Source organism: Zonotrichia leucophrys, chromosome 6, assembly GCF_028769735.1.
Source record: "Zonotrichia leucophrys gambelii isolate GWCS_2022_RI chromosome 6, RI_Zleu_2.0, whole genome shotgun sequence".
NCBI classification, from domain to species: domain Eukaryota; kingdom Metazoa; phylum Chordata; class Aves; order Passeriformes; family Passerellidae; genus Zonotrichia; species Zonotrichia leucophrys.
The window spans coordinates 15,532,728-15,557,030 of NC_088176.1; the positions used below are offsets into that span (position 1 = coordinate 15,532,728).

Here is a 24,303-nt window from a genome sequence, read left to right on the forward strand (position 1 = left end):
TCCTCACGAGCAAATTAACAAAGCTTTTTTAAAAGTAGTGCTTACGATGAATTCATCCCTTTTGGCAGCTGCACAGTCATCATCTGGGAAGTAATGTAATCCTTTCCTTGCACCTTGTGAATGGCCTCCACTGAGCCAATGTTAAAACACATGGCAGACCTGTGAACAGGACCAGGAGAAATGGAGGATTTCTGCATCAGCCATGATGTGCAGCTTGGAGGGTGATTTTAGTTTTGGGTTGGTGCTTTTCTGTTTTTAAAACAACAAGGCTTTTCATATTGCACACCCCAGGAGAGGCACAAAAGGCATAAGCAAGCTGAATTGATCAGCATGTGGCAGTTCTGCTCCAGTCAAAAAGCAAATAAATATGCTGAAACATAACAAGGGTAAGTCAAATCTACACCACAATCTGCTCATGGTAGGCAGACTCCAGAAGTGTATTTTTGCATTGTAACGTGTCTTGTATTCTAAAAGCAAATTCTTTTCTTATGATTGCATTTTTGAGATGTAATTAGATGGCTTCAAAATATGCTTTTTTTTCTGTAACAACTCTTTTTTGAAAGTCGAGTATCTTTTTTTACTAATTGACTTATGGAGGAACAGAATAGTATTGCCATCAAAATACAGTAACAACACTTGATGTTCCCTGTCCAGTAGGTAAGGAAGCAGAGGGAGAGACTGTACAATGAAATTAAATTCTAATATGTATTAACAGGTGAATTTGGTGCTGTCTTGAGTACTGCATTTTCGTCTTTAAAAATCTATTTGCATTTTAAAAAATTACCACTTAATCAGTATTAGATAAACCACGACCCCCATGCTCACACACACACACAAACCCTGCCTTTTTGTTCAAAACTGATGCCAAACCAAAAGTGAGACCCAGAATGGGACCCAGGTGCCTTGGCCATGCTGCCCTTGCAGTTCTGCTCTCTTCACCTTTTTGGGTCCCACTGGCTGAGGAAGCAGCACTGCTGCACAGCAGGAGCTTGGGAAGAACCACTTGGGACAAAATCTGCAGGTGACTCAAGTGTAGGAGGTGATTGCTGCAGGCAGGACTGCAGGGCCACTTCAGCTGCACAATTTGGTTTCTCAGTCCCAGAAGTCCTACAGAATCCCTCTTCCATCTACTGAAACAAAGCAACCACCTGTCAACATAAGCTCTCAATCACAGAGGACTGGGATTCTTCCAGCACCTCTGACAAATCTATCACAGCTGGATGTTGTTGCAGATAAAATTTCAGCTGGTTTAAGGTGCAGTTACACAGCTTAGGAATGATGTCTCCTGGACAAGCAGATGCACAAACAGTAATTGTGACTGTATGAGCCATGGATGGATATGCCACCTGATGCTTCAAATCCTACTGCACCTTGCCCATTGCTACTTTGCACATGATTGCTGGATGCTGTTGGGAATCTCTGGGGTGAGACCCTGATGCTGCAGCCTCTGGGCTCAGTTTCCTGGCCAGGAAGCAGCTGCAGTGCCCAGCAGTGCCCCTGCCCTGCAGCCAGACTGCCCCTGCCCAGCAGTCAGCGGCACCAAGGGCACGGGGAGCCATGGCTGTACCGGGGGAGCAGAACTGAAATGCAACCAGCTGAGCTGGCTGGTGCTTGCTTTGAATGGGGCTAAGACTGATCTGACCTATGGAACAAACTTCATGTTTAAAAAATCCTCTAGTGGTGCATTATAAGGCTCTGACACCAGTGCAGACAGACCACAGTACAACTTTACAGAAGCCAGTTTGGCCTCAGAGTGTGCAGAGTAACAAAAGATGGAAATGAGAGGGTTGTGGCAGAATTCTGGAACTGTAACAACTGCTTGGAAAAAAGAGATTCGGATTTCATCTAATGTCTAGAACAAGATTATCCCTCCTTATCACAGCAATGTAAGCCTAGAGCAGATGCTGGAATTCAGAATTCTGCACCAGCTGAAAGCAGATCTAGGTCCCCAGCAGGTAAAATGCTGGACTTGCCAGCACTGTTTTCTTTTTCTGGCTTCTGCTGCTCCTGCCAGTAGCTGCAGTAGTGCTGGAAAGTTATTTGAAAAGGTCAGAGATAAAGATAGTTGGATGTGGATTTGCAATCCTGAACACATGCGGTATCTGAGAAGATGATCTGATCTCATATTCTGGTTCAGTCCTTTTATAGTTAATCTCCCCATTTTCCAACTGTGTAGGAATTGTACATTTTGGCTAATCCTCATATGCCTCTGGTGGTTGGAGTTTTTTCCATTGACAGCAGTTCATCAGTACAGCTAAACAAAATCACTGTAAGCTGTCAAACAGAAGACAAATGAGAGCTTAGAAAATAGAATACTCGCTGAACTGAGACAACACTTCAGCGCCGACAATGGTGATGGCAGGGGAGAGAGACTATCCAGTTATAATTGCCAATTTAGCAACAGCTGAGCCTGTACTTATCTGCATTAGTACTTCTGCTAAATTCATGATGTTTTTGTCCTGTGCTAAGCCTTGACGTTAGCAGACACAATGCAAATGCAGTGTGCCAGGGATAACTCCTCTCTCAAAAGCAGCAGGATGTTGTTAGTCTGAGGGCTAACTCCTAAGGGAAGGGCTCTTTTTTCCCTTATGTGGGCACCTGCTGTTGAGCTGAGCTTTTTTCAATCTGCTTGCAAGCCTCAAGGTGATGAGCATGCACTGTTTTCTTCAGATATTTGTTCTAGCCTTCACCTTTCTCTGTAAGCCCAAAATATGAATTCATTGGTTTAAACTTGCATTTCAGCTGTTATTTGTCTCAGTAACAGCTATGTTTGGATTGTACATCATAAATCCAGCATTCTGTTTTATCATGAAGGGAGTGCCACCAAACACTGGTGGCTTATTCTGCCAAGGATAGGTGATTTGTGGGAGGTAATTACTGTTTAGCCTCTTGATATGCTCTCTAACCAAACCATGCTTCAAATTAATGAAGTGTTAAAAGAATATATTAAAATATCCTATATAAAATATAGGATATATTTTATATATAAAATACAAAAATCTAAAAGCCCATTTCTCAGAAATGAATTTTGCTCCAATTCACCAATGGGCAGATGAGTGGAGTAGCAAAACATGTGCCTGCCCTTTTAAATGAAGAATGGCATCTCAGGGAAATTTATATGGCAGCAATCATCCTCATAATTAAAAATAGTCATCAGCTGTAATATTAGGTGCATTGATGATGTGAGTATGCAACATGGCAAACCTAAATCAGAATGAGAATACAAAATCCTGAAATTAAAATTCAACTGTTCAAGAATAGGAGACAGCAAAAAGCAGAGTAAGAAACAAATTTTTCCACCTTTCCTGTACAGGCATCCATATCCTGCTGTCTATTTTGGGACAGGAACCTTCTAACAGTCTTCTAACCCCCATGACATGCAGGAGGAAATGTGTCCTTTCTCCAAGCTGGCAGTTATTTTAGTCCCATAAATAGCTTGCTGTAAATCATGCCACAGAACAATAAAATTGCAGGGATGACACAAAAATTAGCTATATGATACAGAAAAGCAGAGAAATTTGTCTTCAGCTGAAATCTGAAATGTTGCAAACCTATGTAGCACATCCTAAGAGGCTTTGACAGGCCTCTCATCAGCTCAGCAGTAATTTCCTTTCCCACCATGTATTCTGTAAGTCATGGCTGCAGGCCCTTCCTGTTTCAGTATGGGGAGCACGTTTGGTTTGCAGGGTGGATGTGAGGCAGACCATGTGAAAGGGTCACTGTGGTCTGAAGCATTAATATTTGCTGCAGCTTTGACCAGGTGACTGCACTGGAGCTCACGTGCTGGCAGCACAGTCTGTCAAAGGCTGACTCAGGCAGCTGCCTAGTCCAGCGTCAAAAGCAGCTGTTTGTGTACAGATTGCACTCTCATATTGCAAAGTCATACAAATCCGTGCCATAATCGTGTCCAGGATTGCAAATAGGGCTGTACATTCATGGCTAATGCTGTTACTCATGGAACTGCTACTGGAAAATTTAAGGAGACTTCAGATTTACATGGCTGAATTTAAAAGTGAATGAAGAAAGATGCTGAAACAACAGATTCATCTACTCTTTTCATACTGTGTGTAACATCATATTAGGCTTCCCATAAATCTGCAAGGGCAGGGGCATGGTGGGTACCGATGGTTGGTACTGTCCTTCCTAGCAGGAGCTGTTTGAGTTGTCCATTGCCAGGTCCTGGCTGAGGCCCAGTAATGTGAGGTGGGTGGCTGGGAAGGAGGGTGCAGACACGCCTGATCCTCCCCATGCAGCATGAGACTGATGCAGTCACTCATGAAACCACCCTTCAGACTCACCCCTTCTCACCATTTCCTTTGCTGCCAGATTTAGATTATTTATTACAGCTCTGTGAGTGTGAATCTGACCTGTTTGCCATGACAGGCTGTAGCAGAGAAGGTCAGAACACAGCTGAGCAAGGGAGCTTGAGTTTTCTCAGTCTTGCTCTTTAAGATGCAAGTAACATCACTTCAGACTTGCATCTGGGTAGTCAGCAGGGATAAGTGCAGGTCTAAGGCCATTCAAGCTGACAAATCTCTGACTCATCTCTCCTCTCTACTGGGGTGATACACTTGGCCTATTACTGAGGCCTTTGAAATAGAAACGGACAAAGGAAAGACAAAAGGGAATTTAACAAAATGTCATAATTAATTTAACAACATTTTAAATCACCAATTGCAGTGTTATTCAATTTTGGTGAATGGGAAATTAAATAAATGCATTTTTTTCAAATCTCAAAGAGCTGAAAGCTCAAAAGTTTAGATCAATCTTCAGAGAGGTATATTTCTAATGGACAGGATTTCTCTCAAGCCAAGAACATTCATTATCTCTGCAATGTTCTTTTCAAGCTTACAGCTCTGGAGAGTGCAATTTATTCATCTGTCAGATTTTATGCACTTCTTGCCAGGGTATCATTTATATATTATTTCTCCAAACCAGAAAAATTATTTTTAGAAAGGGAGAGCAAGCAGAATAAAGCCTTTAAATACAAATCAGCTGATTCAGAGTCCCTTCTCCATTTTCTATCTCCTTCAACCACATTGCCTTGTATTTACCCTTAAGTTAAACCAGTCAGTTGAGCTTTTTCTGTCTGTGACAGAATTACAGAAAACAGGATAAGCAGTTTATCCTTTCAATGTGCAAACAAGGCATCTCTTCCAAGCAGATGTATTAGCGAGTCACCACAGCAGGTGCAGCCCAGGGACGCTCACACCCAGCAGAAAAGTCTGACCCAGGGGAAAAGGAAGGTGTTGCTGCATGGCAAAGCACAGAGGAAGGAGCCTGTGGCTCTGTAATTCTGCTCTTTGCTCACTGTGCAAAGTGTGCAGTCAGTGAGATGCTGCTGCCAGTTTCTGTTCTCGTGCTGTCCTAAGGCTCGTCCTGCTGCTCTTCCCTCAGCGCCCGTGTGCCTGCACTCCGCCTGTGCACCCTCACAGCTCCCCCTTGGGAAGTGAGGAGCCAACAGGAGCTGTTACACAGACCTTGGGAAGGCAGATGTGCAGGATCTGCAAGCTGCACATCTGCAATCATACTCTTGATTCCATTCAAGCCTTAAGTTACAGAGCTCTGCAACATTTCCTTGTCCTCCTCCTCTACTTCCACCTGACACAGGAATGCTGCTATCACCACATGGTTGCCTGGTAATTCCTTAAATAAGACCATGTTTCCAATTGCTAAGATTCATACTGAGCTTTAAACACCATGATCTGTGGCCTCAGTGAGCAACTGTGGAAGAGTTCTTCTGGCATAGTTTGAACACTTTATGGGAAATGGTGGCAGATCTCTGACAGTCTTACAGTTTGAAGCAGGGAATTGAAAACTACATGGTAGGGGGGAATTCAGATTGACTGAGGTGGTGTGCTTTATGAATTGAGGATGAGTATGAGGAATCTTCCAACCAACCTGAAAATGTGAATGTTGGAGCTGCTTAGGTGGGATTGGATGAAACTGAACTGCAATTTCCCAAGGGTTTGGGTTTTTTTAAGAGCCACATTAAGAGAAGAGATGGACCTTGGCACCTTACCACCACCTGCAGTGCTGTATGGCTGGACCTGAAAGCAAAAATGCTGTTCTCCACAGCTCTTGGTGACTTCCCTGCTTATCCTATCCTACTCCAAGGCAAAAGATAAAACGTGGCTTTAGCAACACATGTAATGAAGGAAGGACAAAGAGGGTGGGGACCGAGCCATCCCTGAGAGAAGCGCATGAGAGCTGGCGGGCATTGATCTGTGACAGAGAGCCGGGAGCTGCAGGAGGCTGCGGGGGGATGTTGATCACACATGGGCTGAAGGAGGCAGGTGACAAATGGCTGAGGAGATGAGGACGTGGATGGGAGACGGGGAGGGGATGGTCGGGAAGAGAAGACAGCGGGTCTGTCACCGTGCGAGGCAGGAGCGAGCCCGCCCCTCAGCCCCTCGCTGCCCCTTCTCGCCCGGCCCTTATCGCCCGGGCACACGCGTCCTGCACGTGACGGGCCCGTGCGTGCCCCGCCAGATAACGCGCCTGCTGTCACCGGGTGCCACGGGACGAAAGCTGTCCCGCACTGACCCCTCTCCCTCGCTGGAACACCCGGCAACTGCACCTCCCAGCCCGTGCTGCGAGCACGCTACCTCAAGGCCCCATTATGGCAAGCGCCGGGACAGACCGGAGCCATGCTGCTCTGTCCCTCAAACCTGCTCCGTGGGCAAACCCGCTGCTGTCTCCTTGCGTGTCCCTGCAGTGGCAGCTGTCGCAGTGCCCAGCAGTGCCCAGCACAGCCTCCGGGGCACGTTCAGCTCCGCCCTCAGAGAAGGGCGCAGGGCAGAGCGGCGGCCGCGCTCGGTGCTGCCCCACAGGGCCCCGGTAACCCACGGGCACCGCAGCCCGCAGGGGCCGGGGCGGTGACGAACGGAGCCCGCGGCCGCCGGCGTGAGGGGAAGGCAGAGCCGGGGCAGCCCCGGCCTGGAAATCCCTTGGGAAGGCCGGGAGCGAGGGGCACGGGCAGCGCGAGCGGGGACAGGGAGTCCCGCCGTCCTGCTCCTTAGAAAACACACCGGGACCAGTTCTGCGATTTAAAGTGATTTATTTTCTCTGATTAAGCATTCAAAGTTCCGTTTGGGGTTTCATCTGTAGAATCGTACAAACACGATTTTCGTCTGCGGAACGAGGGAAATAATTTTCATGCATAACGGTGAGATGCACAACTCTTCACATTGTTACAGGGAAGAACAGCAAACCTTGCATGTATAGCACCAAGAAGAATTTTAATTACAGTGTGAAAGAAAGGTACCACAAAAGCTTCTTGTTTCATGGTATATCATTTAGGCTGATGTTTTTACTCTGATGTATATGCTGTTTTCCAAGCAACGAAAATTAAGCTTCTCATTAAAAAATTAAAATATACCTGTTTAAAAACTTTACACTTTCTAAAAATTAAGATATTAGATTTTACTTATTTTCTTGCATAGCATATTCTGAACTTTGAAACAGATAAGAAAATCTAACAAAAGAAAAAACCCAACCCCAAAAAATTAATTCTTCCTTTCCTAGTCTTCCCTTACCCTAGCCTGGTCAAACAGCAGGAACTAATTATTGGATATGTACAACTACATCATGAACTTGCACATTCCTCTGAAAATTTAAGCCTACAGTCCTGCTCCTTTATTTATTACTATAAAAATGGCACTAAAGAGTTCAAAATGTACTGTCCAATAAGTCACTTCTACTTGACTTTCAAAAATATTTTGGGAAGTGCCAGCTCTAAAGACTCAACAAGTGACCCCAAAATTCATACTTCAGATCTTTCACTCTCTTGCATCACCATAAAAAAAATACCCAGTTCTGTTGCTCATTTCAAAGACAAAGAACTAGATGTGACAAGCAATTTCAAATACTTATGCACATCCATTACCTGCAGGCACAGGTAGCTGGTTGGAAATAGCTCTAATTAATGCACTATAAATACTGCAGAAGAGGAGATATATTAAACTTCCTTTTTGATAAGAAAAAGGTAGCAACATGTGACATTAAATTGAGCCAAAGGAAAGACCTGTTGAGTAAGGAGATGTGATTTGATGGAGTTGCTGCTCAAGAACAGAACTTTACACTTGCCCAAAGCATCCAAGATTGCCAGGGGCCAGTAAAGGCAGGATCACTCTCCTCTCCTGAGAGCTTTGGCCATTCTCACTGTCAGGACCAGGAAGGAACATCACAAACAGTGCTGAGCTGCTGTGGCTCTGTGGGTGCTGCAGAGCTCCCCACTCTCATTACAGCTCCCCAAACTGGGCACTCTCTCCTGCAGTGCCAGAGCACCAGGACTGAGCATGGCATGGCCAGGACATTTCTGGTATGGCTGCTGGGGGCACCTCAGCATGTTCAGCGCACCAGAAATTACCACCAGCCTAAGTATAATAATTTATTAACTGTGCTACCCCTTATAGTCTTATTTATTATACACATAAATTGACACTTGGCTTTGATTTTGAGCTGCAGTCCATTTTCTGAACAATTGCTTCTGCTGAGCTGTTGGTCAACCAGATCTATTAAACCTTTCCACACAGTTTTGAGAAGGTATATTATTTACTTCAGCTTAAGAAAAAGTGCCAGATTCATTACACTACAGATGCATACTTCACAAAAGTAGACAGACATTATTGTATTGCTTGCATGATGTATGGTGGCTCCAGGGGGTTAGCAAGGCAGCTCCTCTGGCATCTTTGTAACATCTCTGTCACAGATCTCTGTGACACCATTGCCAAATTAAAGCTCAGTCCAACAATCTGTGAAACGATGGGAGTCTGATTATTTCTATCCAAGAAAGAATGTATCTATGTAGATACTTGTGTATCCTACAGGTGGATACTTTCTATCCTGTAGGTGGATTCCACATTAAAACAAAAAATCAATGTTGCAAGACTTCCCAGATTGTTAGCTATTCAAAAAGTATTTAAGATTATTTAAAATGACTAGCCAAGAGTGTAAGCCAAAACCATTGCTTCGTATTTCATAATCGAGGGCTATCGATAGACCACAAGGCAACACATTTACTCCAGCTGTCAGGCCAGCTTAAGGATTTAGTTATCAATTATCTCAACTGCCTTTATTTTTTTTGGTGTCTGGTTGGGTAGAAAATGTGGAGCTAATAAAGTCAATGAGAAATTCTGGTAATTTTATTCTGTTGCTTTCAAAGAAACTTAGGACTATTTAGACACTACAAACTGTCCTGAAATGAAGGTCTTGTCTTCACTCTAAATTACTCAATTCAACATTTAAAAAAAGCCTAACACATATTATTATTAGCTGTACAGCACCACAGTTGTGCATTGGTAGTTCACACAGTAACACAACCCCTTTTCCCAGGAATTTATAATTTTTACACAATGACATGACAGACAGACATGGTTATCAGACAAGAAGTGCAAAATGGCATGCAACTCATATGCATTATCTTCCATTTCAACATCATTTTTATGAAGTGGCTCACAGTGTGGGCCAGCAGCCCAGCTCACACTTACACTTTGTATACATTGAGCTTAATACAATCTTTTGCATTTTCACATTCATAGCATCTTTAAACTAACAATTACTGACATTTAAACTCAAGTGGACAATCCAAACTACAAGCATTCTTTATATATGCATTCTTCAAGTTACACAGAGCCTACGAGCCATTCCACTCTTAAATATTCTACTCTTCCTCCTTCCAGGGAAAGGCTGCATAAGGTACATTTTTCTTAGCTTATTCACAGCAATAGAATCATGTTGTGCACACATCAGCAGATGTCTCCTGCTGCAGTTGAGTAGCACCTGCTTTCAAATTATTTCTGCAATCGTTTCACTTGCTAAAACCTCCCACTTTGCTGAGCTCCAGCAGCAGCCCAGGGTGGCTCTCCAGGCTTGGACATACTGTAGGTGCCAGCTTTGTTCAGCTTCATGGGTAAAACTTCCCAGGGTTAGAAGACAAACTCTAATCACAGCAAAAATATCCAAGGGCACATGCATGGTGCCAGTGCGAAAGGGACACCAGTGACACTTTGGGCTGGTGTGACAATGGCAGTGCATGCTCACCTCACCTTGGCAGGGAGAGGGCACGCAAGGTGAGGAGAGCAGCAGCCATCTCTGCCTTTGAAGGTGACACACAGAGTGGCAGAACTAAACAATCAGCTTGTGGAGATGACAGATCCAGTTATACATACAGATTCCTGTCTTCCTAAAACACATTTGTCACTATTACTTTCTCTTCCTACAATCTTATCTGGAAATAATCTGTGAACAGAATTATTTGCATAGATTTTTTTCAGACTCTTGAAACTCCCCCCTTAACAGGTATGTGCCAGTGCATGATACGGGTATCTCCCAGTCAAAACAAATAACTTCACTTGGACTAACGGGTTTTAAGAAATTGGTTGTTAAGAACACTTCTATGCCTCAGGCCCTGCAGAACTGTGAGCAGGCTGAAAGTTACAGTAATGCCAATGGGATAAAGGGAGGAGGTGCTTTTGGCAGCTGACTGACTCCAGAGCACTGATGGGCACTAAGCCTGTGAACGTCCCTGCCTTTCACAAACATCTACAAATAATTGTTCGGGTTAAAACCTGTCCTGCTAAACTTACTTGATTCCAAAGCTAACTGGAAAGTTTTAAAAAAGACTGTTTTTGAGTACTATTACTGTGAAATGTTTATGTATTTCCGTGTTTTAAACTAGTTCCAACATTGCCTTGTCAAGTGCACCACCTTTAGTATTACTCAGAAAATTTCTAAGATCTCTGTACACTAAAAGGCATCACACCTAAAATTTACATCTTCAAAGGGCTGCCTTTTCACTGACATTTGCACACCCAGGTTTTCTACATTCAATACCCCATAATACCATGTTTGCACATGCTCTGAAATGACTCAGCCTTAGCCATGTAAAATGCACTAACTAGTATTGGTCTCCTACATCTGCCTGGAACTCACAAATAGCTCTTCCTCCTTCTCTGCCATCACAGGAGGCCATCCTTTACAACAGACTTTATATTAAACACATGCTCTTCGATACACAACACAGTGGTTAGCTGAAGTTACCAAAGCATCACCCTCATTTCCATTCTCTATTAGCTTCTTCCCCAGCCTGTTCTTCCCACTTTCCAGGTTACTAACAGAGGACTGCCTCGCTCCCCTGTGTGGAACCTGAGCTGATTCTGTACGTGTTCCCCACCAGAGCAGATGTGTGTTTGAGCCCACACAAACCACAGGACACCCAGCTCTGGGTATGGGTGGGGGAGAGGGCTGGAAAGGGTCCTGAGTTCCAGCTGCTGCCCCAGTAAAATTTTACATGTCTTTGGTAGTCACTGCAGAAGTACCACAATTCCTTGCTTCCCTTTTTGAAAAGGAAGCTGAGCAGACAGTGAAAATCTGTAATGGAAATCTGATGCAGAAGGAAGCACATCTAACACCCAGTAAAGTGGTGGCAAATCCCCAGAAAGATGTAGGATTTAAACTTGGATGCCTCTCTCTGGAGTTTCCCAAAGGCTAAGCCTGGCCACTCCTTGCACTTGGAGCAATCCCATCCATTGTATCTTCCCCACCCACTGCACAGTCAAGGGATTTAATGGGGAATTCTGCACTGCACCACCAAAGACAGAGTCTTAAAAGTTAACAGCGACAAATGCTCATCAATGTGATGTCTACATCCTTTAATGCTGCACTGGGGCTTAGAAATGTTAATTTAGAAAGCCATAAATATTTTTCTTAAATTCTCTTTAGATGCTAGTTCAAGTAAGTTGATTTAATTGTGACAATCTTCTGGGCCTTAGGCCTTATACACTTTGCTCCTTTGAACTGCAACTCAAATTTCACCCACTATTACCATTATATTCCACCCACAACACATACTGTAACTTTTATTCTTTGAATGGTAAATAGAAACGTTTCAAATAAAAGCCTTTCAGCAGAATCTATGTAAGTCAGGCTTCTTTTAAAATTCCAAGGTACAAAAGGGGCCTGACTTTCTGATCTCTTCTGGCTTTAAAATACCCAGAGGTGCCTTGTACTAGCAACAATATTTAAAATTGACTTGCAAACCACATATTTCAGAGTTGGATTTGAATATCACGTTAGGTATGAGCTCAAGCAAAGGCCCCAGTGTCACTGTGGATGACCATGTCAGCTCAATGGTCACCTACTGAAAGAACATGGGAAAAATGTACAAAAACGTAAAAGATAATGGTTTTTCACTTTACAGCAGACCTACAGTAAAAGCACACTAAGCAGTTAAGCAGACAAGAAAAGGTAAAATTCTGCTGATCCTGTTTTAAAACAAGAGCTAGGTAATAATAAATTTAGTTAAAAAGGTGTGTAACACTTTTCCAGATGCTGTGATTACACTGTGGAATGTGTTATCAATAAGGGCTGCTCACATCCAAGCACTTAATCAGAACAAGCTCAAGCATTCTTTTCTGGCTAATACTATTAGTTAAAGTAGATTTGGATAACTTGATTTTTTAAAAGACAGTAAAGTCAGTAAGTCAAGATTTGCACCAACCCCTAAGAACTGGGAGTGGACAAAGCCCTGGTGTTGGGACAAGTCATTTTCCAGGCGGGCTGTTGGAATTTCTTTCTCCCCTGAGAGTACCAGACTCTTCCCAGTGCCAAGGACAAAACCTGTCTCTCTCAATGCCGCTCACTGTCATGTGTTACTTCACGGAGTCCCCTCATACCTGTGTCTTTGTGCTGCCAGAACTGACATTATTCACTACTTTAACAATCACACACTCCTCACCTTCTGAAATGTGGTCTTTTGGTGTGCATAGAACAAAGAAAATGAGCAGGCAAAGTAATTTCTCCAAAGCAACGCTGTAAAGCTGCACTAGGTAAGATTCAGTCTGGCTGCAGCCAGGCCCTAAATTTACAGTTTCAGGTTAAATAATTAAAATTCTGTCTTGTGCAAATATTTCTACCTTTATATTACTAAGTTTTTCACACACTTAGAGGGCAACAAGGTGGATCTGCCTAAGAGGTGTGGGATGCCACGTGGGGAAGTTTTCTGAAACTCCCCAAGAAGTGCCTGGGAGCATTTTTGCAGCAATGCTATTTGGCCTAAACTAGTCCAGCTGGATAGCAGAAAATCCCATTTAATGTCTCAGAAAAAACATGCACAGACTGATAGATGTAACATTACCAGTATGCAAAAATTAAAATGAAACAAATTAAGAACTCCAAACATTAAATTCAGATTGTTTATTGTAAACAGAATAACTCTAGCACTCTGTCATACTGGCTGTGTCACATGCACCCAATTCCACATCAACTGCTTAAAATAGCACTTGCAAAAATTACAGTTATGTAATAATAATTTATGTTTTCTTACATAAACTAATTAACAAGCACTAAAATTGAATTACAGTGTATTCTAGGTAGTTCTTTATTGCTTGTAGACACTGCAGCTTTGGATCCATTAAAATGAACCCATTAGTATGCCTGAGTTTATCAAAATTTACTGCTATATCAAACTCAGAAACTGTAAAATGCTGGAGAACACTTAAAAGCAATTAAGAATTGTTGGAAAACTCCATAGGTTTCCACATCCAGTCACAGAACTTTGAGGGTATACGTTTTTTCCTCTGGAAAACATGATTTGTTAGCTTGTGTTAGATACACTACTATTCCAATTTATTTATATAATCTGTTAAGAGTTGATAATACTTCCATGAATATATATATATTTATTTTTACACACAATAGGAGCCATTTCATTATATTCACCGTAAGAGTGGTATGTTTAAATACTAAATCCCAAAATATATATTTTTATAATATGTTGTCAAAACTTTTAATATATATAATACAAATACTTTTACTAAAGGAAAACTATAAACAAAAGTGAAATGCAAGAGGGCAAAAAGCCTCATGAGAAGGATCCATGAAAAATGTGAGCAGAGACATCTTTACTGGTTTTGTTTAGACTGTATTTATTTTTTTTTCTCTTCATCAGGCTAAAAAAGATGCTAGTGGCCTTCCTTGGCAACAGGTTACATCACAAACTCTCACCAAATTTATGAAAAAGATACTGAAACATGTACCATTAACCTTTGAAACAACTTTTAAATGCACCATATTTATTCAATTAGAAGAGACTCTCAAACCCAACTTAAGGCCCTTTCCCTGTCAAGCATTCATTTAATGTGGCCTCAAGCCAGTGTAAGAACCAACACTGATTCAACCACAGAACAGCCCCACTGACTACACCAGGACTCTGATGTTTGACACTCCTGCCCATCCCATCAGGGCGTTACCTGCAGGCTCTTTAGTGAGGAGCAGATTCTCACTAACACCTCTGAGCAGACTGTACACCTTCAGAGCTTCACATACTCTCTCCTGTCCGAGTAAGTGCCCTCTCAGGAGAACTTCCTGCTCCTTGCCTTTTCCTATCTGGGTGCTGTCCCAAGCACAGACCACTCTGCAGAAGTCAGTGAAGTTGGTGAGACACCTTATATTGTTTTATCATTTTACTACATTATGGAATATATATATCTATCTATATATATAAACATCATTTCAGCATAGTTCTTGATCCTTCTGAGTTCTGCCTTCTTCCCAGCAGCAGGAGCAAACCCTTTGTGATGTAACCTGAAGCACAGGCTGTGCTGTAGCACTGCTATCCCAGCACTGCACTGTCCCAAACACCTTCCTGAAGGACAAGAAGGACCCAGACAGGAATCAAAATAATGATGTATCTGACTCATCAGAGAGCCCCTCTTGGACAGGCACCTGTTCTTGAGCAAAGAACTCGTGTGTGTTTAAAGTTATTTGCACTAATGAGTGCTTTGCTGGACTGAGACCCAACATAACAGCTGAGGCAAAACAGACTGAGTTCTCCATCAGCACATATTCAACTGAAAACAAAATTTACACCAAAGAAAGTATTTGATATACCAAATGGACAGTTCACAGTAATGCTAGAAAACTGAACAGGATGTTGACGGTATCAAGAGACTGGGACAACACTTTTGGTAACAAAAATAAGATGCACTAATAAAGCGTTTCCAGCATTTTACTAGTTTTAATATAAAATGTCCCCAAATTTGTATAGAAAGATTAAAATCATGCCCTTATCTTCAATTATTCTCATTAAGACAATTCTCTCACCTATTACTGTGTTGTCAAATTTCCTTTCTTCCAGCCCCACTGGTCTTCATAAAACTTAAATAGAAAATATGTTGGTTGCATTAAGGATCAATTAAAAAAGTATCATTCAACACGTCACTTCAAAAAAATGTGAAAGTCTCTATTTTTAAGAAAAATTGTTGACCCCATCCCAAAAAGGACTTACTTATCTCACCCCCTCCAAATCCCAATAAGATAATTATTGGGATACTGAACGATGTTTTTCAGGAGTAACAAGCACATTTCAAGCAACTTCGTTTGCTCTGGAGGGTTATTTCATCAAAATGAAATTCTGAAGGGATATGTTATTTTAAAAATATACTGCATCTACAAGTATTTATTCTTGTTGCTGTTTCAGTTGATTTTGGTTTTTAACAGGTTGTCTGTAATATAAATGACACATGACCACAACTGATTTTTATATACCCTCTATCCCTAACACACAGCTAATGTCAAATGAACCAAGGAGGAATTTGGGACTTTCATAATGAACAGAACCATTTATCCCAATGATCTTTAATAATTTTGTTCATCACAAAGTCCCCTGAAACCATGTCAGTACTGATCATTTGCATTTCTTCATCCATTGGGGTTCTTCACAGTTTTGCAGCCATGAAATTGATATGTGGTTTCACCAGTGGGAAGAGCGGCAGACTGCGCTTGAATTCTGTCATATTTTCAATCACACTTGGCTGCAAAAAAGTGCATGCAAGAAAAAGTCTGCTCAGTATCTTCAATCAGAAAAGTGGCAAATTCCTTTGTGGCTTTTCATTTCAACTGTTGCTACAGCTACATAAAAATATGCTTTGCAATGCCTTGCTCTTTTCTACAATATTAGTGATTCATACTTCATTATTACTGGAACCTCCAAAATACAATGTTATTTCTTATTGAACAACCAGTTTGATATTTATATCATTCAAACAGCTATACTGCAGTAACTGCATTGCTAACAACATCAAAATCTCCCATAAATGCAGAGCTGATCTTTTCATTTTCATTCTGATTCAGAGCACCCCACCTGTCCTTTGAACATCAGACAAAGATCCTAACCACAATAGCTATTCTATGCACCATTATTTTTAGATGTAGAAACAAAGTAAGTTTCTAATATTTCAGTCATAATGGCTAATGTATCCTCATACAGAAATTTCTGCTCATGGCAATTATTTCACCTGACAGGTGAAATAATGTTCTTCTGATGAAGAACACAGACCTACCACACTGTGAAAAGTTAATCACCTGTTGGTACAAACACTGCCATCCTTCAAGAAAAGTCACTGAAGGTCCAATAAAGACCCAGTGCTGTCCTGTCCAGCCACAGAGAAATCTGTAATACTTGTATGAATAGAATTTCCCAAGTTGTTTCCTCCACAAATAAACACATGGACAGGAATGTGCTTTAATATTTTAAGCTTTAAGAAAATGACCAAGTAGTTGGTTTTGCTGTTGCTCTGGGGTTGGTGGGTTGTTTGGGTTTTTTACACAAAGATGATAAATTTGTTGATGCATACGCATCTCTATCTTGACACCTGATTTATCTGATCACATACAATCAGTATTTTCAGACAGTCATCTGTATTTTATCCACAGTGCAGATAACCAGTGCAGTTTACTACTGCTACTAGCTTTTGTTTCAGAGGACTAAAAAGAATCAAGGAAAAAAGGACAAATTGATAAAAAGAGAAATCAGCAAAATCCCTGTTGTTAGTGAGGACAAAAATGCAGGTAGAAAAGAGCTAAAACGTCAGCCCCATGACAGCAGCAATTTCCAGAGGTCTGTTTCTCCCTGTAAACTTGTACTTAATGATACAAAACCTCTAGATTAAAATGCAGGCTAGGATTTTTTTTGTGTGTTGTTTCTTTTTACCTGTGGTAGTGGTGGTGCTGGTGCCAGGTTCACGTCATTTTGGCATGGAAATTCTCCTACAACAGGACCTATTTAACATCAGAAAAATTAATTTGGGACCATAATTTAATGACTATCTTTTACAAAACTGATTAACTCTTTCTCTTATAAGACAGGTATCTAAAGAAAGCATCTTTAGTTAAATATTTAAAATAAAAATTTTTAAATATTTAAATTTGAAGTATCACTAAATAAGGTTTTATAAACATTTTGCTTTTATATTACAAGTCTGTCTTTAGAAATACAGATATTAATCCATTATTTTATCTGAAAACATGAGCTGAGGCAGGGGCTTTTATTCCTTTTACTTATACATAAAGAAAATTTAGAAATAAAAACTGCTCATCTGTTGATCAATCAACACTTAAAACTGCTTCTCAGTACAAATGATGAGCACAGTAGCAAATGCCAGTGGTACATAGAAAAGCAGTGCAAGAACAGCACATCATTTGATAAGGATGTGCCTACAGAAGTGTAGAGGTTTCTCCAGGCACCAAAAATCTGGACAGAAACCCCAAGTATTCCCTGCCTATACCCATGCATGTCCAACTCCAATTACCCCAAAACTTATTTTTGTATTTCTAATATTTTTTTCCATAGCATAAGAGAGGCCAAATGCCAGATTAAAAGATTTAGGACTGGGGAGCTGGTTTAGGACTTGTTATAATTTCTGTAAGCAATCACTTGTCAGGTTGTCTTGCAAGCTCAGCCTTGTCCTGGCAAGATACCATTCCAAGCAAGTAATACCCAATCTGGCAATACAATGACTACACTTTAAGAAGTCTTCTCTAGATAGGAAAAGTTCTAGAACTACTTGTATGTAGCAATTTCCAGTCATGAGAACTGGAAAGGTGCTTTGAAGCAAGTCTTCCTTACTCAGCTGCAAAGCCACAATTTTTACACTACCATAAAAATCTGTCCTGAGGCAGAAGAGAGTTTTTATGACATGCATGCAGCATGAGCTTCTCTCTGTACCACACACCAGCTTTTAATATTTTTGACTTTGCAAATAAATGTTTGTTGGAATTTAAATCCAGTGTAAAATGGTGAAAGATTTGCAAGCAAAACCTTAGAAGTTTTTCCTCTCAGTTTATTCCTATTAACCAGAAACACTTCTTGCCCTTTCCTTCTTGAATTCTAAAATGGAACAATACAATTTAGATTGCACAACTGATCTATATTACTTCAAAATAAAACTCAAATAAAAGTTGACCTTCTAAAGTTTTAATAAAATGTTTGCTATTCCCAGAGGTTTTGGGTTTTGTTTGTTTTTCCCTTTGAGGGTGCTCAAATACTATCATGGGCATTCATTGCTAGTTTGGCAAAAAAATGCCCACACTGGATTGGTAAGTGCACATTCTAATTTTGGGCTGGTTGGAGGTTTTGCTCCCCTGTAGGACTATTACAAAGTTTAATCTTTGTTTGAAAATATCTTGTTGAAAGCAGAAGTAGTATTTTAGGATATATTGTTTTATTATCAATATACTTCAGAATATTGATAAGCTGAAAAACTTGTCCAAAAAAATCAACAAAAAATCTGAAGCACTCATGTGAAGTACACCTGGGATAAAACCCACCTTCTTCCTCTGAAAGGTGCATTATCTCCAAAGCTGAGTTTTTCTTACAGTGCATTTGTAGGATCTAACAAGGTTATGTGTAACTATCACTTGCTGGCACAGGAATTGATTCAATATTATATTCAGCACAATACTTACAGGAATCCATTTCCCTTGCAAGGACATGTACTGATACCTTGTGTCTTCTGGGAGCATCTATTGCCAACAGCACCTACAGTAAAAAATATCAAGTCCTTCAGGTTTAGGAAGTATTCCTTAGACATTATAAAATAGCAAAAAGAATGAAAGAGTTTAAATTTTAATTTAAACCTTAAAATGGGGGATGAATTTTGGGATGTGCCTTCAACTATTATTACAAGTCATCCATACAGTACTCCTGAATTATTTTACAATCAAGTTAAGCAATTCATGTACTGCTTGGAACTCAGAAAAACTGTAACAGAAATACAGCCATTAACTATCATAGTATCAAGAATGCAACTTAAAATCTCTGCAGAACTTTCAATCCCTTAGCAGCCTCCTGGAAGCACATCACCCTGAACACTCATTAAATTCAGCTGGACTATCCAATCTAGCCTGTTATTTCTGCTCTGGAATGCTGGATAATCACATATTGAGCACTGGTGTAAGCAAAATAGTATAGATTCCTACAAACCCAGAATATGCACACTCATTCAAAATTTCTCATTTATTAAACACCAGGTACTGAAATTCCATTTACTAACTTTGCATTTGCTGCACAACTTCATGCATGCTATATAGTACTATTAAAAAAAAAACAAAAGTAAACAACCCCCTCTGCCCAAGAGAGGAAAAAAGAAGACAGACACACACATGCCCATGCTTCTTCACAGGCAGAATTTTTTCCATCCAAGAATGAATTCTGAAGACATTAAGTTGATCTTATTTTCCAGAGAACTCCCTGAGCTACCAGTACTCCATAAGAAATAAAACTCCATGAGCACTTTGCAATATAGTGAAATACCATCGTCTATTACACATTAAAAACCAGACAGAATGATGCCCAAGTTATTTTTATACTGGTGGGGGGTGACATGGACAGGACAGGGACACATTTGAATCACTTACATTATCCATCTGAGTTAAAATGTACATTTACTGCACCATTATGCTGTTCCTTTGCTCTGCCTAACCATTAGAGGAACAAAAACCCCTACTGATTTTACAGTGAACAAAGCTTCAAAAATATCTAGTTTCATTCACAATTCATTCCCATAAAATAAGCTGAATCACTGATTGGTTGAAGAAAAAGATAAAAGAACAAATGTGCAATTTTGGCCAGGCTTGGTCACAGAGCAGCACATTTTATATCCACAAAGGAAAGATAAATGAAACAAGAATAAGAGCCAGCAAGGAAAAAACCACAACAAAATCCTATCATTCTGTGCAATTTTTACAGTTGCTATTAAACTAAGTAATATTCAGGAAATAAAAGACACCAGCATCCATTTTACCAGCTCCCTAAAACAGGTGTCAGTACATCCCTTCAGAGCATGCCCAAAGAAGATTCAGTTGTACTCCATCTCATTCCCAGTAACATTTTAGCTGCATGACTAACTTACCTTGTAGAACTGTATAATGTCATCCTTGGTCAGGGTCTTCAGATAAGCCACTTCAATGTTATCTGCACAACAGCAGCACAAATTAGAGTAAGTCTGCAGATCACAGCTGGTTATTAGCACACTGCTTATACAAAGTATACTTCTTTCAAATTCAGATGCTGCAATTGACTGCAAATGAAAAGCTTCTCATTGTTATCTTTCAAGTTAATACTTGCTTCACTAAAAGTGTCAGTAGAACCTTGGCAGAAAATTGTACTTCAATGAGTCTACTTGATTTGACTTACTAAAAAATGCATGTTTGAAGAATACTGATTGCACTCTGGGCTATTCAGTAGCTAAAATAGATATGCCTGCTCTTGTATATGATCTTCAAATCAGCTACACATTTCTAATGCAGGTTATAGATGGCTTTTTTTCAGAGTTAGGAAACAGGATGGTAGGACATACTTTTACAGACATGTTAAGGAATGGTGCCTACATATCCCTTAAGAAGCAGTCCCACCTTTAAGATATCTGGGGACAATGTGTTTCAGTTGCTACATTCCTTGATATTAATTAAACTGTCATGGACTAATCACCTAATATCAGTGCTGCTTAAGCAGGAAGGTCTCCTGTAGGCGTGCTTGCTTTTCTTAGGAGTAGCAAGAAGATCAAGGAAGAAACACGTGCAAGAGAACACAGTGTGAACAAGCCTGTAATGCAGGCTCCAAGCAATATGAAGTTCTATATGGAGCAAATAAAAAAAATCAACAATGCAGTTTGGAAAACTAGGTAAGATTTGGGGGAAAACAGTAAAAGTAGTAATATTAAAAATGTACAAACAAAAAAATCCTTTCACTGCTTAAGGCTGGAATATGAATTTCTGATTTTGACAATTCTAGTAATATTAAAATAATTAATGACATAAAATTACTAGTGGGCAGAGGGGAATAAAAGATACAAAAGTCAAGGGAAATAATAAGAAGAATTTAGGTATCAAAAATATGGCTACACTTAGCAGAAATTCCAAAGAGATACTATTGGTCCAATTATGGTATAATCAGAAACACTGAGGCTGAAAAACCCCACACCATTTCATCAGACACAAAAAAAATACTTGAAGTGATAAGTTTCAATTCCACTTCTTATGCTCAGGCATGAAACTTTTCAGTAGCTCTTATTCTCTCTACACCAAGCTAGATGACAAGTCAAAACTCTTCATTATTAATCAGCTCAGTGAGTCATCATGAAGCAAAAAGACTGTATTTGCTATCATGGAAAGCCAATATGGCACACATAATGCAGAAGAGAAGTCACAGAATACAGAATGAGTTTTATGGAGGAAGCATATTATGCATGAAGACAGAAAATTAGAGCTGTGAATAAGAGTCGAGACATGAAGCTGTCAGGAAAAACTGATCTGGACATAAAATGATTTTTTTTTAATGTCAGAAACTGTATTACTAATGTGTCTAACTGTACTAGCAACGTATATCAGTTTTTTAAATTTAAAATACATTTTTAAAGTATTGAAACAAATACAACCTAAATATTGTGTAGGACCACACAGTAAATAAATGTCAGTCCATTTCCAGTAATAATACTAGAAGCTGGATCTCATTTGGTCTCCTATAAACCTATAACCTTCAAAGCACCACAGATGAAAAAAACCAAAAAAAATTAGTGCTTCTTCAAATCCAGTCTAAGCTGAGACAGACTGCATGTTAGTTAAGGTACTTGCTGTTGCCTCTGTCAGCACTCCCCCAAAACAACTGCAGGATGCAAAGAGAAATAGGGTTCACATAAATGTGTGTACTGTCAAGCATGCCAGTGTGTTTCTGACTGCATCACAGGGAAACAGACAGCAAATTATGTACAGGCTGTGTAAAAGTTTCAGTTGTTCCCACATGAATATGACACTCAACAGTCACAAATGCAGCCAAACTAGAGCATTCAGCTTTAAAGGAATTACCATTCGTCTTACCTCTGTCAAAGTTGTACTGCTGGGAAATGATTTCTCCCCAGTATTTAGCACATTCTGCAGACAGCTTCTTTGGTTTGTCTAGGCGACGAATTGCTAAAGCTTGGATGTGTTTCTGGAAGGCCTCTTCTGTCATGTCTTCTATGCATTTCTCCATAGTCTTTAAGAATGCTTCAACTCTGCTCTCTAAATAGTGTGGTGGCTTTTCAGATTGGATAATAAATCGCAGTCCCTGGATGCCATTTGCCCGACGTGGGCCACTGAACACAATGTAACCTTGGCAAAACAAGAACAGCCACAAATGAAAAGAAATCCTTTGTCACAGCATTGAATTTGCCAAATGCAGCATGCTTGGCAAGAAGGCGATTTTATGCTAACTTAATTCTGTATTATAAATAAAATAATGTAGGTTTTCAAAATGTGACACTGTATTTTTTTAGAACATCTTTATTTCACTGAGGTCAATATCAATTTAGGGGAGGGGCAAGGAGGAGACGAGGCACACTAAGACAAAACCAAAGAAATTCTGTCATCAGGATTGGGTTACCAGAAATGAAGCTGTACTCTAGTGCTTCATTAGACTCAGTATTAGAAACTTACTATTTTTTCATAACATCCAATCTGAATTCTCTTTGCTGTAATGTAAGATCACTACTTCCCATTTTAGGAGTTAGATAAAGTATTTTTCCCTTCCTTTTTGTTGCATGATTTTCTAATCTGAACAACTAATCCTCTCTTCAGTCTTCCTCCACCCTTTTAATAGCAAGTCTATCACATAACAGTCTTTTAAAGGCTGTTTTATAGTGCTCTTATGGTTTCCTGATGCTCACATCAAAGCTGGTGACAGCATTTCAAAGTTTTTATCTGAACAATTTAGGAGTATTACTGTGAGTGCATCTTGAATGTTTCCATTTATATATCCCAGCATTTTACACAGCAGCATGACACTGCTGATTTATGTCCTACTTCTGATCCACTGTACCCTGCAGAGTTTTCTACAAAATTGCTACCTAGCCAGTTCTTCCTGGCTTGTATCTGTGCCATTGGTTGTTCCTGCCAAACTGTTCCTAACAAATTGCATCTTGTCTTCATTCAAGTCATGTTTCCAAAATGTCAAACTAATTTTAAATTCTAACTCTACCTTCCCACACACTTGCAGCCTCTCCCAAATTAGTATTATCTGAAAATTCAGTGAATACCCTCACTCTTCTATCATCCAGAATGTTGATGAATACAGCATGGAACACTGGATCAAGAGCAGAGCTCTGTAGAACACCATTTTCCAAACGAACTATTCTCTATTCTCCAGTCATGACCCTCCAAACTCCTGTACCCAAATGTGTAGTTCTTCCACCTAGGTACTTCAGTAACAGTCTCTCAGTTACCTTCTATGAATTTAGAACTAGCTTGAAAATTTATTCCATGTTTTCCTGGAATTTGAATTAAACTGACTGATTTATAATTTCCCTGCTTTTTCTCTTCCCTTTTTAAAAAGAAGCATGCAGCATTTAGCTGTGTCTATCTTTCCAATACCTTATCATCCACAAATTTTCCACTATAAGACTTCTAATTCCAGGATTTCCGAATTTCATTCTTTGGAATAGAATGCAGAGCTCATCACACCTTGAACTTTTTAAAAACTTCTAATTTAATCTGACTAATCTGTTATTTTCCTGTTCAAAAGTAAGACATGAACTTTGATCCCCAGTATTTATTAAGTGAAAACTGAGTAAGCCATCCTGAATTTTCTGATGATTTGAACACTTTGATTTTTTTCCATCATTGCCAACTTTTCTCCTCCACTTTTTCATACTGCTTAACCATTTATTGAAAGAATTCTTGTTACTACTTCTACTGTTTAGCAAACTTCTAACTCTTTAACTTCTTTTTCCCTAAGCTTTCTCAGAAATCTCACTAACAATTCCATGAAATTTACTGGATTTTGATGGTATTTCTGTCGCCCCTCCTAAGTGTTGTGAGCTCTATTATTTGGCAATTATGAAGTGCTGGACTAAACCGGTTCTTCCTCGGTTCAACTTCTATACAAAACTGGCCACCAGAACATTTCAAAATGCTGTTAAATAACCTGGGTCTATCCTATTTTCAGCAGGGATACAGGTAGTTGAAACTGCTGTGATGAATATTGTATGG

At 40.1% G+C, this 24,303-nt stretch overlaps 1 protein-coding gene across 2 annotated transcripts in view; it reads right to left on the reverse strand.

The window, feature by feature from the left end:
- Positions 1 to 13,927: 13,927 nt before the first annotated feature.
- The window catches only part of IDE (insulin degrading enzyme), a 52,219-nt gene continuing 41,843 nt past the window's right edge, over positions 13,928 to 24,303 (reverse strand). For both annotated transcript variants that reach the window (XM_064716262.1, XM_064716261.1), the window contains exons 21-25: positions 22,156 to 22,428; positions 20,193 to 20,254; positions 18,748 to 18,820; positions 16,994 to 17,061; positions 13,928 to 15,815 (exon numbers count right to left, since the gene is read on the reverse strand). In XM_064716262.1, the coding sequence (XP_064572332.1) occupies positions 15,720 to 15,815; positions 16,994 to 17,061; positions 18,748 to 18,820; positions 20,193 to 20,254; positions 22,156 to 22,428 (572 nt within the window). In that variant the 3' untranslated portion in view covers positions 13,928 to 15,719. The remainder of the gene's footprint in view (positions 15,816 to 16,993; positions 17,062 to 18,747; positions 18,821 to 20,192; positions 20,255 to 22,155; positions 22,429 to 24,303) is intronic.